General features: G+C 39.7%; 1 protein-coding gene across 2 annotated transcripts in view; it reads right to left on the reverse strand.

Moving 5' to 3' along the window:
* The window catches only part of SYNE1 (spectrin repeat containing nuclear envelope protein 1), a 471,658-nt gene that overhangs the window by 118,881 nt on the left and 335,510 nt on the right, over window positions 1–17,267 (reverse strand). For both annotated transcript variants that reach the window (XM_081530296.1, XM_081530297.1), the window contains 6 exons: window positions 13,863–13,994; window positions 13,533–13,688; window positions 12,586–12,795; window positions 6,765–6,866; window positions 2,273–2,392; window positions 534–734 (listed from right to left, as the gene is read on the reverse strand). In XM_081530296.1, the coding sequence (XP_081386422.1) occupies window positions 534–734; window positions 2,273–2,392; window positions 6,765–6,866; window positions 12,586–12,795; window positions 13,533–13,688; window positions 13,863–13,994 (921 nt within the window). The remainder of the gene's footprint in view (window positions 1–533; window positions 735–2,272; window positions 2,393–6,764; window positions 6,867–12,585; window positions 12,796–13,532; window positions 13,689–13,862; window positions 13,995–17,267) is intronic.

Genomic DNA, 17,267 nt, shown 5'->3' on the forward strand with positions numbered 1-17,267 from the left:
CACAAAGCTCTGGACAAAAACCTCTGGGAAAAATAGCAAAAAGTAAAGTTCTCTGCCCCCTCCCACCCCAAATCTACCTTTATAAGTCACCAGAGATCTACATAAAGGTAGAAGGTTAACCATCTATAATCCAGGGGAATTTTAAAAGTTTTCCCTACAAGAAATTTCCACTGTCTGAGAAGTTGAGTCTTTCAGGTGGCAAAACTTTTCTTTTTGTAATGTTACTAATAATGCAGTTTGTGTTTCTGAATTAAACAGGCATTCCATGGACAGAGGAGCCTGGAAGTCTGTGGTCCATGGGGTCGCAAAGAGCTGGACATGACTGACCACACATGCATACTAAGCATCCTTTCAAAGGGAACAGGGTCTAACCTGAAACTGGTTATCGTACATACTGGTGGAACAATCTCAGGTCTACCGGGTTTGGTTATGTAGTAAAAGTACTTGTTGTCCCCAGGAGGAAACCCACGAGGACTATGGTAACCAGAAGAGCATGTGTTTAAGGACATTTTCTGTTTGTTTGTTTTTTTAACCTTATGTTTGTCAAGTAGTTGTTGGATTTCCTCTTTGGAAGACACAATAATTTTCTGGTCTCCTGCCGTCTTCTCTCGTCCGGTTTCCAGTAAGTCAGCCAGATCCTGCAAGGCTCTTTCGTACTGACTCTTGAGGGCAAGATTCTGGTTCAGCCCGCTCCGCCGGGAGCCAATAGTCATCATGAGTTCATCATACATGTCCTAAGAAACAGATAAAACTCATGTTCAATTCAAACTCACTCTACACGGGGTACGTCTGACACCTGTCCTCACAGAATGTCAACAATTGATGGAGGTTTAAAATGCTGAAAAGCTGTTCTTGCAGCTAAAGGACATGCCATGGAGAATGCAGTTCTAATTTTTATCACGCTCTCAAATTTTCTAATTTTGGAGTAACTGAATAGAGTATCCTCAACATTGGGCCTGCTTAAGTAACAATCAGATCTGAGACTATTTCTTAAATAAAGAGCTACAGAAACAGAGCAGTTTCATGTGAGCAGAAAGACTTTAAAACTTAAAAAGGCAATGTTTTTTGGTGCTTTTTTTGCCAAATGTGGTGGCGTAAATAAATAACTATTTAAACTGGAAAGACATTTTAGCGGATGATGATACACCAAAAACAAAATTTATTTGAGCCATATGGACCTGATTAATGTATCATATTAAGGTTGAGTAGGCCAAAATGGCTCAATCTGGAAAAGTTCAACTTTAATGCCTATTTACAGCTATGACGCTTGACTCTTACACCTGACATTTAAGTGCTGTCAGAAAACTATCTCAAAAGGACAGAGTGGGGGCCGTGGGCTCATCACATTATGAAATCTTAGATAATGGAATGAGACAGTTGAAATAAAAATGTTCTTTCAAAATAAGAGGTATTCTATTTTCTCAAAAGAATTTGTGACCCTATATTGGACTCAACAGTGCAGAAAAACTAATACATGCACCTTTTTTTCTTAATATAAATTATCTGTGTTATCAGATGCTATACTTCATTGGCCTTACTATCTCATTATCGTCCTACCAATCTGATATCGGCTATCTGCCTAGGTGCCAGATTTAAAAACACCAATCCAAGGTGTTATTCTCTTCTCCTGGAAGATGCTGGGGAAGTCAGTTTGAATTTCAGCTACTTTCTAGCTTAATTTTTTGTCGTTCTGGAATTGAAACAATGTCTTTTCCATTCAACTATGTATGAAATATGAACTGTAATTCTGAACACTTGAGAAAGTACACTTTCTCAAAGGTATCAGCTTAAATATTTTTTCCTTAAAACCTTTTTTTGGCTACAGTACAATACAGGGTTTTCTAGGTATCTAATAAGATTGCCAATTAATAAATTTTCTGGAGTAGAAAGCAATAGGCCACAAATAAATTATACCATAATGCTTAGCCATTAGAATAATAATAACACACAAAAAATCTTAGAAGCATAAGACTACAAGAAAATACAAGAAAAGACCTAAAAACTGGACACAAAGTTCTCCAACAAATAGCCCACACAGACTACCCTTTAGTAAATCTCAAAATGTGTCCATTTATTTTATTGTACTAAATATTAATATGATAAATGTTTTAGAAAATGTTCTAAGAGTTACTTGGGAAAAAATCAGGGCCTAAATGACATGAATTTTATAGAAAATCTGACAAAAATGGAGAAAATAAAATTTTTTTTTTTTTTCTTGACTTCCAGTTAGGATGAACCATTGAAGCTGAATGCCATTAGTAGAGAACAATACCTGGAGTTTGGAGAGTTCTTGCATGGAAGGCTGCTCAATCTGCAACTTGTCAGCTCGCCTTTTTAACTCAATGATTCCCGCATCTAATTCCTTTAGCCCATCTTCAGCCTGCTGTATTGCCTATGGAGGATTTATGACTTGTCATTAAAACTCCCATAAACAATTTCCCATGTACAATATGATTATTGTGGCTTCTTGCTTGTTCCTCCCTTCTCCACCTAAAACATTTTCCATGCAACATCAAAACGGTGGTCCTCTATTATCTAGAAAAGGGAAGAAGGACCTTTATTATACTACAGATCAGATCAGATATTTTAAAGGTAAGGAGGTTGGAAAGGCTTAGCGTGGAGGGTTGGGAGAACAATGGCTTCCTTGAACAAATAAGGGAAATGGTGAATAGCAACCTGAAAAAGAAGCATGACTTTAAGACAAAGTTAGAAAAGGGCACTTGCCTAAGATGTTCTAGGGAATCATGTTCCGCTTTTCTGAAATGCAGTTTTGAGAATCTTTGGAGGGAGATTCAGTGAGGAAAGGGGAAAGTACATTACAGCATGGTCAGGGAGAGCTTACTCATTGTAAAGCAGAAGGACAAGCAATAAAGCATGAAGGTGACCGCTAGAGCTGAGCCTTGTCTTTCCAGAGTGAGGTCTACCGAAGCAGGACAAGACCTCAACCTGGCCTTCAGGGCGCTTCCAGTCTGCTTAAGAAGCTGGAGTAAAGAGAAGAAAATGAAGCAAGGCTGAATACAGTTAGGTACTAAACTTGCTTCCGCTCCTCCCTGTGAGAGGATTTGAGAGGAGGCAGTGAATTCTGGAACAGTCGGAGAAGGCTTTTGGAAGACAAGCAACCTCAGCTGCCTTTGAAGGAGGACAGGAACACGGACTCCAGATGGCAGACAAAACACACGTGTCCTATTTTCTCTCCTGAGTCGCAAATATTTTGTTTGCTTGTTTTCTGGTGTGTTTCTCCCCCAGTAAATCTACAAGGGCAAGGAAACGGGAAAGAAGATGACACCAACAAAAGTTTGCAAGCTGAAAATCAGAAGTATGCACGGGAATTGACTTAGGAAGTCTGAGAAAGCTGAATTCTAAGCCGGCAGGGGTTCTTCATCACCAGATTAAAGCAAAAGGAATCTCTGGACCTCTGGGAAATGCAGAGGGTTATATAATTATAATTATAACTATAATTATAACTAACTATAATTCGAGGGTTGGTGGAAAGATGTTTGAAGAATACTCGGATTCTCAGATCTTCTTCCTCACTCCACATTGGCTCTTTCCACTTTCTGAAGAAGGTATTGGATTGCCCAAAAAGTTTGTTCAGGTATTTCCATTACAATGCACTTTTTGGCCAACCCGATAAGACAGATAGTCTCTGGACTGAGGGGCACTAGACGCTTGAGTCCTGGACTGCAAACAAGGGGATAAAGTGACCAAATACCCAATGAATGCTGAATGTGGAGCTCCTGCATCTCCTAGAGTGCTGAAGCCTTGTCTCTATTTTCCAGACAGAAGGGGATGGGTGGGAGAAAATGAAAAGATCTGAAAAAAACTGACACAAGGATTCTCCAAAACAAATGACCCACATAGATCATCCTTCAGTAAATCAAAATCGTCAAGACCTATTCATTTGTGAAGCTCCCATTCAGCTGATTACTCTCTCATCCTAAATGTGAAGAGACAGCATGTCCATGTATCCTAGAAAAGCCTCTAACATGAAAGATAGAAACTAAAATAAGCAAACAAACAAGAGCAACCTTGAGGGAAATAGATTATGCAGGAAAAACAAACAAAAACCTTAAACTCTCCCAAAATACCTTCAACTCCCAAATCATTAATTTACCTAGAGAGATTACAGAAGACAATGCATCTATTTAAAAAAGAACAAGATACTACTGCCAAAGAGAGCATCATTTGGAGAACCAAAAAGAGCTCTAGAAAGACTAATGGCATGAGAGTAGAAATAAAAAAAGTCAATAGAAAAGTGTGGAGCTGAAACTGAGAAAGTCTTCCAAAAGGAGAACAAAAAAACAGAGAAATGTCCCTTGATAAGAAAGTTAGAAGACTGGACCAGAACATGCAACATCTGCCTAAAAGGAGTTTCAGAAAGGGAGACAGACAAAACAGAAGGATGCAAAATATTTCAATACTCTCATAAAATGTTCCAGAATGGAAGGATGAAGTTGCCACATCAAAAGAGCCCACTGAGTTCTCAGCCCAGAGTATAAAATAGACTCTCTCCAAGGCATGTCATCATGAAATTTCAGAACACTGAGACCTTTGGGAATTAGAACAATTTTACATTCCTCAAGACAACACTGGAAGCTAGAAAACACTACAGGAGAAGTCTCAAAACTCTATAAAAAGAGTCCACCAAGAATTCTATAAAGAGCCAAGTTATCAATAGATTGTGAGTACAGTACTAGAACACTTTGAGACATGGAAAATATTGAAAAATATATCTAGCACGCATCCATTCTTAGTAAGGATGTACACTGATAAAACAAGGAACCAAGACAATAAAGAGAAAGACTTGGTTTGGACTCAGGAAAGACATGACCCAACAGAAGGGAGAAGTGAAGGAGATTCTCAGAATGACAGTAAAAGGGAGATCCCAGGAGACAGCTGTGCTCCAGGGCTATGACACAGGTCTGCTCTAGGTCAGAACGACATGACTCAGAAGATGAACATATCCCTTTGCCTTCTGCTACTGTTACCTCCTCAACCCAAGGAGGGTAGGAATGGAATTAGTACTTTTTACAGTTATATAATAATCCATTTATTCAATGAAATAATTGAGTAATTTTTTATCTTTGAAATTTACATTGGTTATGTTGGCCAATAGTACAAGTGTTACTTGTAATGATACCTATCCTAAATTTCACATTGGAAATTCAAAGCAAAGCATTCTTTGGTCTGCTCAAATTGTGTTCACAGTCAGGTAACATTACAAGCCAAAAAATAAAAATTAAGGTCCTTTCAAGTAGAAGCTATGACATGGAAGAATTATTTTTCAGTTTGGGAAAAATGAGGGATCTCTTTAAAAAAAAACAAGTGAAATTAAGGTAAAGAAAGATATGTACTCAGATATAATTTTGCAAACTATTTTAGATGGAGAAAGAGAAAAAGAAAGACCTCCTTCTATAGAGAAATATTTGGGGTGATTTCTATGGTATGTATTTATGATAGTATGATCACAATTAACACTTTTACTAACTATTGACCGATATAACCAATGTAAATTCCAAAGATAAAAATAAATTACTTGATCATTTAATTGAACAAACGCCGATTTCTATTTCAGGGTATTTCTTAGGGCGTACCCGTAGAACCATTAGCAGTCTACAGAAATTAAGGTATGCAATTCTATTAAAACACACATTTTCATAATGACTTAGCTTGTGAAATGGGATATTCTTTGTAGCATCCTTGCCATTTCTTGTCTCCTCCCCATTTTCACTGCCACTATGATAGTTTGAATTCTTATTCCTTCTCCTCAGAGCAGTTATGGGAGGCTTCAGGATGGATACCCTGCTTCCTAACCCTGGAGTTGCCATGCCAACCACCTAGAAGCGGAGGTGACAGTGATACTCATCCTCAAACATCCCGAGTGACTTTCTGCTCCCAGTGGTCTCTGAGGTGAGTGTAAGCACTCAGAAGTGAATAAGAAGGTCTGTGAGAGTGAAACACTATGTCTTTCACTTATATTCAACCACATGCATTTTAAATGATCATTTGCATGTATACTTAATGACACAGTACTCGCTTATAATTTATAAATAAGTAAATATACATACATTGTGGTATGTGCCTATTGTTTAAACCAATGAAGCATGAAATCAATAAAGCTGATCACTCATTTGTAGAACAAGCCTCAATTTTCTGACATTCAGTTGGTTCTACAGGTTGCCTGAAATTTTCTCTTCCATCCTTACTTCCCCTCAATCACTTCAGTTCATTGTTAAGTTAGCCAAACAGGATTACTTGCTTTTCTCCCAAAGTGTTCTGAATGATCTAACATTTATGCCTGTGTTTTTCCTCTGTTCTTTGCTAGAATATCTTTCTTCCCAATCTCTGTGTGTCCAAACTTCTAAATCCAGTTCGAATTTCCCTTTACGAAATTTCTCCCTGATCCTACTGCTGCGGGAGGTAATCTACCCATCTTCTGAACATCCACAGTGCTTCATCTGTGCAGCTACCAGAATGGTCTGACTGCCTGTCTAATGTCATTGAAGTTCACGTCTAACCTCAAACGCCTTCAGGTCAGCATCTGTCACTGACACTTTTTCCTCTCTCACATTTCCTGGTTACACGGAAGTAAGTGGCAGAGTCAGTATCATCTGATGTAAATCTGGCACTTAAAAACAAGATAGATGACAAACAAAAAATGCTATAGTAAGTCATTAATATTTCATAGGCTTTATGGAATTTCATAGTAAGCCAGATATAGTCATTGTGCTTGCTCTTATGGAAAAAAGGGCAGCCGTAAATACCTCTATTTGCGCTGCCACAGGTTGTTCGAACATTTTCGCCAGCTTCTGCAGAATGATGTATTTGTGGTCAGCCAGTGATGTAACCAGCACCTTCAGATCATTCTAAGGAGGAAAGCAATAGGAAGACTTAATACGAGTAACGGGAAACTTAAAATGGTTATAAATATAACACACATTCTCAGAAATAATATATAGCTGTAGGAATTGAATTGTTTCCAGAAGAAACAATATTATCTTATGGGAAGATAAAAGGAACTAGTAACAATTTATACAAACGCTAAAACTGACTTTTAAAGAATTTATTATACGAAGCATTTCCAACTCAACACAGATGAAGGAGACAAAGTTTACAAATAAAAAGCAATACTGGTCACTTTAATCTTCTTGTTATTTTTGTAATAAATGAGCACATTTAAACAGAAATATGGCAGCGGAAGCGTTGCACTAAAGACTTCTACATGTAGATGTTTTCTTGTTTTGGGGAAAAATATTATTCTTAAGAATAATTATGATCCCTTTTTTCCTTTTTCCTCTCCTTTCCCTCTCTGCTCTCACTTCCTTCTTCCTCCTATTTTCAAAGAATTTGCACAAGCCTATAAAAAGCCATCCAGAAGTTTAGCAAATATGCATTATTCACAGTGACCAAAGACATATGAAAAGACAACACAAAAAGCTCTTAGCTAAGCCTATTCATAAACATTACTCATTTAAATGTCCAAATATGCTTATCTTGAGCTAACTTTGTACAGGAAGGAGGTAACTATCAGAATTTTGATACTCAGTTCTAAAAGGAATAATAAACTGGAACAATATATTAATTATAAATTTTTACATTTTTCTCCTGAAATATCAACAAATATGCTCTATTTTTTATTAGTTAAAAGTGTCTCTGATGGTCTGGTTGCTCATCATAGTGTGAAGTTCCGCTCATCACATTCTCTTCACTGGGAACTGATCGGATGTGCATAAGTCACTAAGATGCAAAAATTCTGTCTCAGGAGAATGATAATCACACCAAGGAAGAAAAAGTCTTTAAGGATACGTGGAAGCATTATAATAAAAAATGCAAGGCTAAAGCAAATTAGCAGGTGAATTATGCAATTTAAAAAAAAAAGAAAAAGAAAGAAAAGTAAAGAAACACCACTGAACATGAGATTTAGAGAAAAGCATACTATTCTAAGAAACAATAATTGTCCCAAAGTGAAAGTTGCTCAGTCAGTGTCCGACTCTCTGTGACCCCACAGACTATACAGTCCATGGAATTCTCCAGGTCAGAATACTGGAGTGGGTAGCCTCTCCCTTCTCCAGGGGATCTTCCCAACCCAGGGATTGAACTGAGGTTTCCCGCATTGCAGGTGGATTCTTTACCAGCTGAGCCACAAAGGAAGCCCATGAATACTGGAGTGGGTAGCCTATCCCTTCACCAACAGATCTTCCTGACCCAGGAATCGAACCGGGGTCTCATGCATTGAAGGCAGATGAGCTATTAGGGAAGCCCAAACCAACACTCAAACCTACCTGCAAGCCTAGCTGCAGACTAAACGAGAAACTGTAACAACAGCACTGGAAAAATGCTGCCAGAAACAAGGGTTCTGCTTATGAGTTATGATAATGCTTGTGTCATTCAGCTGTGTTGAGGGCCAGGTCATGTGGGCCATTAGAACCATGGCACAGTTATCTGTTTACATGCACAAGAAAAGATGTTCTCATTCACTTGAACAGATGCAAAAGAAATCAAGTTCCTGCTATCTACATGCATTTAGAAAAACATTAGTTCAGTTAATCTAAATGAGAAGATAAGTACAAATAACATGAGTTAAGAAATGAAGAGGATGTGTGTATTATCTGTATATCAATTTCACATTTTTAAGAGCATATTTTCTGTCTTTCTAACATATTCTCCTCCAGGTAATAGAGAAGAAAGTGCACATTTCCAGAAGCTGCAGTAATTACTAGAAGAGATTAGCCAAGAAGACAGTAAAGCAGAGAACAGGACTTATTTAAAAGTTACTAAATAAAAGACTTTATTTTATCTTATTTATTTATTTTTTGGCCATGCTATGTGGTATGTGGGATGTTAGTTCCCTGAACCCGTGCCTGCTACATTAGGAGCCTGGAGTCTTATTCACTGGACCACCAAGGAAGTCTCTAAATAAAAGACTTTAAGAGAAGGAAATGGCAACCCACTCCAGTATTCTTGCCTGGGGAATGCTATAGACAAAGGAGCCTGGAGAGCTACAGTTGATGGGGTCACAAAGAGTCAGACATGAATTAGTGATTAATCAACAACAAATTGTCTGGATAGAATAGTTTGATCATAAGCATATTCTATTTAACATTTGAAAAATAATTTGTTATAATACAAAATAATTATGTACGAAAATAAAAGACTTTAAGACGTGCTTATAGCCACATGGATGTTCATATTTTATTAAAAATAAAAATCCAAAGGCTTTAACCATTTCTTAATACCACACTTGCCTGGAAAATCCCATGGATGGAGGAGCCTGGTAGGCTGCAGTCCATGGGGTCGCACAGAGTCAGACACGACTGAAGCAACTTAGCAGCAGCAGCAGCAGCAATACCACACTTGAGATGTGTGTTCAGTTGCTCAACCCTGTTCGACTCTTTGTGGCCCCATAGACTATAGCCTGCAAGTCTCCTCTTTTCATGGAATTTTCCAGACAAGAATACTGGAATGGATTACCATTTCCTACGCCAAAGGATCTTTCTGACCCAGGGATTGAACCCAGTCTCCCGTATTGGTAGGGGGATTCTTTATTACTAAGCCACCTGGGAAGCCCTACATTGTGTTATAGCAGGTAATTTAGGTATCTATATTCTATAGACATCACAATTGTTTTCTTACAGTTACTGGAATTACTTGGAGAGCATGAAGAGGCAGGCTTCTAGCTGTTTAAGAAACAGGTCCAAAGAAAGTCTCAAACTTTAAAATCATTTGTGCTGCCTTGATCATTTAATAAGAAATTCATTTTTTCCTTTTTAAATAACTTAAAATATTCAATTATAAAAGTGTCCAGAAAATGTGTTTTGCTTTAGGTCTATGAAAAAGCTTTTAAAATACAGAAGAGGTGATAATTAACTTGTGATTATGTGTAGGTAACATATATCTACATAACACCTATCCATTCTTCCAAATTGTCTGTTGGATATAAGGTAATATTGGCAGTCTTGCAAAAGCTAATACTCAAAAGTTAACTGGAAAATTAAGGCTACGGTTCCAATAAGCACTGAACAGTGATAGTATATCAGGTGTTCAGTGCAAAATAAAATAAAATGACTTGTGACTAGTCTTTTTGCATCCCATGTGTCTTAATGGTAAAGAATCTGCCTGCCAATTAAGGAGACGTGGGCTCAATCCTCAAATCAGGAAGATCCCCTGGGAAAGGACACAGCAACTCACTCCAGTGGGTTGAATTTGCCCGGAAAATCCCATGGGCTGAGGAGCCTGGCGGGCTATAGTCCATGGGGTCTCAAAGAGTTGGACATGACTTAGCAACTAAGCAGGCACGCACAACTTGACTTTTAATTATATTAACATTGGAAGCCTGTCTTCCCGATTAAATTGGAGCACAAGCATTTTGAAATGCCAGTGTTTGTTTGTGAGCTGGCCACCAACAAGTAGAAACTTGTCGGCAGAAGAAAAATAGAGAATGTGAGTGAAACAGAATTTCAAGATGACTTGTTCTTCTATTGGTCCTCTACCCAAAATAAGTTCCAGAATATTCACACTTAGTTCATCTTTTACTCTATGATTACCAGGAACTATTTAAAAGTACCAAAGATACTAGCATAGTGAACACAATTTGAAAAAGGGAAATATGGGCCCTAGGGATATACCCATTTGCACTTTTAACCCACCTCAGTCATGGCCAATAGACTAGAAAGCTGTTAAAACTCAGTGTGTTATTTTATGCAAGAGGAATTTGAGAGTAATGAAACAAGTTTCTGTAAGTTGCATAACAGTTTCGCTGATTTTAGACATACAATGTGTACATGTACATGCAATCAGATCTTGCATTCAAGACAAAGTACTCAAATAATCAATGCAGGGTTTTCAGATTCCAAGGGAAATGTTCCTTCCTCTCTGTGTACTGTACAACACAAGGGATACAAATGCAACGATCCAATGTAGGTCATTTTTCTAAGCCACAGATCTGAGACTATTCACCTGAGTATCTTCATTCTACCTGATAGGGTTGCCCCACCAGTGGTCCTGCCAGCAACCCAGTCCTGCCCAATGGTCAACAGCACAGCTCCCACGTGTCCTCACTCTTGGCCAGTGCCCTCCGCCCCTGATGCTCATGTCAGAGTCACTGGAGTTCCTCGGTTGTCCCCCTTTCCCATGCTCCCCAGATACAAACCATCAACAAATGCTCCCCTACTGATCCTGCCTTCCGAATATACCTGGACTAGGTTTTTTTTCCCTCCATCTCCCTTGCCATCACCCTAACAATATAAAATACACAAATATTCTTTGAGTCAAATCCTGGCTTTAGTTCTCAATGGTTAGATGACCTTGGAGAAATAATTTAACTTTTTCATCGGTTTCAGATCCTATATCTATTATCATAAGTACTACTATTAACAGCAACATAGTAATAAAACATGATTAGTGTTTACTATGTTTCAGATACTATGCAAAGTATTTGACACATTTTAACTCATTTTATCCACACAAAGCCCTAAAAGCAAGTTAATATGGACATGACTTAATAGTTGAGGACACTTAAGTCAGAGAAAGAGCTATGGGTATACTGCAGCAGGTGATAAAACTATCTCACTATTATCATGTCAAGAATACACATGAAAATTTTTTGTGAATAGTATAATGATACATAAATGTTTACAAAAATTTATAGATTTAAGAAGGTAAACAGCAGGAAGGCAGTGATAATTAGTCCCTCTAGATGAATATCTAGAAAATTCCAGTTTCTGGCTAATGGTACATTTACCTGACATTTTATAGTACTTTTTTCCTGTAAATCAAAATTTAACATTGATTGCTTGGTTCTAATTACATGTATTACATGAATCTATTTTATAAATCTTCTATGTTTGCTAAAAATAAAGTTCAATTAAACCTTGAGTATTCCTTAAAGATGCTTTTTATTAGAAATGAAAATCAACCCTAAAGTTTATCAGTGGCTTTTGCATTTGTTAAAGTTCGTAGTTATATGAAAAGTCGCTTAAGCACACAATTATTCAGTTGGCAGTGAAACTCCAGTCTGGGGCTGAAAGACAGTAAGTCTATGGAATGAAGACTGGGAAGTAACAGAATGCATTTTTAACACAGACAGAAGTAATCAGGGAACCGTCACTTTCAGTGGCTGCCACCAGTATTACGTGTCCAGGGTTGATTCTGTGTTACAGCACTTCCTATACGCCTCTTTGGTCTTATGAGATGGTGGACATGAGTTTAAATATGCTCTGGGCGTTGGTGATGGACAGGGAAGCCTGGCGTGCTGCAGTCCATAGGGTCGCCAAGAGTCAAACACGACTGAACTGAAAAGAACTGAACATCAACTGGAAATTATCATTGTAATGTGCCAGAAATATGGCTTTTACTGGTTGAATTTAAAGTTCTCTTCAGTCCTTAGTCTGATTGGCTGGTTTCCTGAATGAAAAGCAGAAAACATTTTGTTTTCTGTTCCTCGAGTTCAATCTTTTTTGTTTTTCTATAATGTTCACGCATGTTGTACCTTTGAAAAACAGTAGGTCTAGACCACACCTCAGTAAGATCCTGTTTACTGTCGAATGTAGCTGGAAGATGGTGAAACACCTGTTGATAATGCCTTACCTGGAAATTTAGTATCTGCTGAAGTCTTTCCTTCATCTGATGACATCGCTGATTTACTACTGAGTCTAGCAAAGATAACCTGCCTAAGAGACATCCCAAAGTGTCTTCAATAACATCTCGGTTATCACCATTCTCCGGAAAGGCTTGGGAAAACAAGTTCTTGTTCTTATCCATTTCTTCAGACATTTCCTTAATATCTTTGGCAAGAGTCTGGGATTGATAAGAAAGGGCATTTCAATGTTTAGATCTATGAATTTACATATGAGTCATTTCCTCAAAGAAAGCCCACTATATTTCTCTTACTGTTCAGTGATAATTATATTCAAGGCAACCTGGACCACTTTCATACACTTCTATAAACATTAGGCAAGTTACTGCTGGAGAGATTTTTCTCAGAATCTTTATATTGTTCACTAATAATAAAATATAATATTAATATTTGGCGAAAACATGAGTTTTCTAAAGTGCTATTTAGAAATTCGTAATTATTATTTTAGTCTGTTTTTCATATATATCTATATATATTTCATATATTTCTACACGATAGAAGATTTATGATATAGAACAAGGCTTCCACAGAATCTTCACTGTTTTCTGCCTCTTACATACATAAGAAAAAGCATAAAAATTCAAAGCCTATGAGGGAGGGGTTGTATGTACAATTATGACTGATTTGCACTGTTGTAGGGCAAAAACCAATACAACATTGTAAAAAATTTTAATTGTAAATCAAAAAACAAACAAAAATACAAAAACTAAGTATCTTTCAGAGCTTGTTCTACTTAGGCAATTCTTTTCTGCTCTACGCTGCTTGGAAATACACATTCGTACCTTATTAGAACTGTTTTATGCTTCACCTTCTTTATACATGACATTAATCATCCAATGTCAGCATTTCAAGTGCTTTGTAATGTTGTACACTCACAGACACAAGCTGCCAAACTTACCTCTTGGTTGAAGATGCATGTTTCCGTCTCTTCTGGTAAAAGGGCTGTGGCAACAAATAACCGTTCCTCTACATCATCCAGCCAGGTAGAGGTGGCCGAGACCCCATCATACAACTTCTGTTCCAAGTCGATGTTCTGCTTCTTTGTCCCTCCACCCTGAGAATCAAAAGGGAGGGACAAAGAAGTCATTACAGCATTTTGAGGAGTCAAAGAAAGATACCAGGATGAGATGCTGGTGTCCAGTGGCTCTGCCTTTCCGGTCTCAACAGCTCAGCTCAGGGGATCGGACAACCTCCCGGGCAGGGCCACAGACCAAGCACACAGCCCCACCTGGGATGAAACCTCCTCGAAGACCTGGTTCAATCCATCCAGCAAAGACGTCACCGCAGATTTATCCTGGGCCTGCCCGTCCCCTTTGTACAGTGGCACGCCAGATAGGAGCCGATTTGGCCTGCTGTAGAGCTGGAGGCAGACAGGAGAGCTTATTTAGGACCAGATGGACTCTGTCCAGGTGTTCTCATTTAGACATGCACACTGAAACAGATGCTGGAACAACTGTGTTTATGGAAACCTCCGCTAGAGAAAGATGACCTATAACACACCATGTCCACTAGACATGCGACCAGATTCAACAGTGGCAATGCTTTCTTTGACAGACCAACAAAGTAAGAAAACAGTGGGGAAAATGCCTGAATTCTCATTATAGCCTTCCTCTCAACTTTTCTTGGTTTTAACACTTGTTGTTTTAGTTGATCAGTTGTGTCCGACTTTTTTGCAACCCCATGGACTAGAGCCCGCCAGACTCCTCTGTCTGTCGGGTTCTCCGGCCATGAATACTGGAGTGTGTTGCCATTCTCTTCTCCAGGGGATCTTTTCCACCCAGGGATCAAACTTGGGTCTCTTGCATTGGCAGGTGGGTTCTTTAGCGCTGAGCCACCTGGGAAGCCCTGGTTTTAACACTACTCATGAAAACTAGGGGCTTTCCAGGTGACGCTAGTGGTTAAAAAAAAAAAAAAAACCCATTTGCCAGTACAGGTAGACCTAAGAGACTGGGTTCAATCCCTGTGTCAGGAAGATCCCCTGGAGAGGGGCATGGCAACCCACTCCAGTATTATTGCTTGGAGAATCCCATGGACAGAGAAGCCTGGTGGGCTATAGTCCACAGGGTCGTAAACAGTCGGCCACAACTGAAGCGACTCAGCATGCACACATGCATGATAAAAGAATCCACCCTAAATATTGTAACTAGATTGATCCCTTGGCTCTCATGATTCCTTTACTTCCCCCCCTAAACTCTAGGTGGCTTCCTTGGTGGCTCAGACGATCCCTGGATTGGGAAGATCCCCTGGAGAAGGGAATGACTATCCACTCCAGTATTCTTGCCAGGTTAATCCCATGGACAGAGGAGTGTGCTGGGCTACAGTTCATGGGGTCACAAAGAGTTGGACACGACTGAAGCAAAAGAGCATAATGTCTCCCCAGTAAGGACCATGCTATGACCTAGCACTCAAACTCTTAAATGATGTTTCCAATCAAACTCAATGCCCTATAGTTTTTTAGATCATCTCGCTCTCATCTTACTTTTCAGCTTGATTACTCATTATCCTCTAAACACACCAGCCTCATTCCCTGCCATGGCTGGAATGCCCATGACCCAACATCTCTCTGTAATGCACTGTCTTAAATTCCACACCGACACTACCTAGCTGCTTTCCACTTTTTAATAAATTTTGTTTCCTTTTTAATTCCTCCTTATGGAGCTTCCCTCGCTGCTTAATTTTTCAGAAACGTAGAACGCATCTTCTTGGTTGTGTTACAGGTACCTAGGAGCAGGAAGTCATATCTCATTCTGAGGCCAGGTGGGGTGTTCTGCAGAGATGCTAAATGCAGTGAAGGTGAACAAAGAAGCACTGCTCTGAGAGAGAGACATGCCTTTGGATCTAATGAACTTGAGTCAAAAAAAAAGTGCCTGCTTTTACAATTGAGAATAGTAGTATACCATCCAGTGTACAAACTGTCAGTAAGGTAATGTGAAAAAGGAGGAACTTTGGAGTTAAACACACATGTGTCCCCATCCCAGATCTGCCTCCTCTTAGTCATGAGACCCTGAGGAATTATCTAATCTCCCCAAGCCTTGGGTGCATGGGTGGTTCAGTGGTAGAATTCTGGCGCTAGTGGTAAAAAACATGTCTGCCAATGCAGGAGACATGGGTTCGAGTCTCAGGTCCATAAGATCCCCTAGAGGAGGGCATGGCAACCCACTCCAGTGTTCTTGCCTGGAAAAATCCCATGTGCAGAGGAGCCTGGTGGGCTGCAGTCCATGGGGTCACAAAGAGTTGGACACGACTGAGTGATCAACACTTTCACTTGACTTAGAAAAATCAGAAAAGGCTGCAGTCCCTGATGCAGGACTGTAGATATTCCTTATAAACAAAGGAAAGGGGAAATCCTACAACATGCATAGTGCTGTAAAGTCCAGGAGAACTGTATCAGAAACCAGGAACTCATGCCTTGAGTCTGAGCCATGCTTGATCGGGGGTGTGAAGAAGCTTTCTTTCAAAGAGAGGTAGAAGTCCAGGTAAAAGGTACAGGGCCCCATGTGCCGGGTGGAATCTGTCTCCAGGACAACGGCCTCCGGGAAGGGAAGACTTTCTACCCCCCAGGACCAGAGCTGGTGACAGTCCTGTGACGGTATTAGTCGCTCAGTCATGTCTGACTCTTTATGACCCCATGGACTGTAGCCCATCAGGTTCCTCTGTACATGGAATTCTCCAGGCAACATTCTTATGGACGGTGGCAGAGAAGACTCCTGGACAGGGAGTGAGAAGGTATGAAATGGCCAAAATTTTGTAAAAGGAAACAGAAATGAATGGCTCTGTAGGATTTATACATGGTTCCCAGTAGATGTGGGGGGACACATTCTGACCTTTAGACCTCCCCCCTGCAGGTAATTAGGGCAAGGTGTACCTGTCCTAGTTCCTGCTTCATCACCTCCTGCCTTCCCCTCCTCCGGTGCTCTGTAACTACTGATACTCTTTCTCTCCCCAGCTCAGTCTCTCCCAGCTCCTAAGCTAATCCTGGCCAGATCAATGACAACAGCAGCCCCCCAGATCACCAGTAAAGGTCCTAGAATGTACTCTGATGATGCTACCACTGGGGAGTGGCCAGCACAGAGCTGACCTGGGATCTCGGACAAGGCTTCTATGTTCACCATCCTACTGTACCACAGCTGTGGTGAACATCATAGCCTTCCTCTATGAGCTCTTTAAAGGGTGGATTCCTCGGACTCTCTGTTGTTCTCTGGCTTCTGCTTAGGGTGAACTAATAGCTGTTATCTATCTGGAACCTTCTGTTGCTACACTTAATTCCACTGGACTTGGCTTGCTTGGTGGAATCAAGGCCAACATCACACAAGGACCTGCCCATCTTGGGAACTGGCCTATAGAGGGGTCGGTGACCACTGCAACTGACTCTGGATTCCGCTTCCTTTAGCTCCACTGAGGTCCCAGTATGTTTCCCATTAAGATCTTCTGAAATGATTAAATACTGGAAGTAGCGACGGAAAGTAAGATATCATGATAATTTACTGACAGATTCATAGCATTTCTTTTGGCCTGGGTGTGTATATCCTTAATTTTCAAAGCTGTGGGAAACAAAAGCGGGGGCGGAGCATTTATATTTAATGGTTTTTGCTAATGAGTCATCAGATATTAATCTTCTCTGAGAAGAACAGTA

Source organism: Giraffa tippelskirchi, chromosome 9, assembly GCF_054371585.1.
Source record: "Giraffa tippelskirchi isolate mGirTip1 chromosome 9, T2T-mGirTip1v1.2.pri, whole genome shotgun sequence".
Classification (NCBI taxonomy): Eukaryota; Metazoa; Chordata; class Mammalia; order Artiodactyla; family Giraffidae; genus Giraffa; species Giraffa tippelskirchi.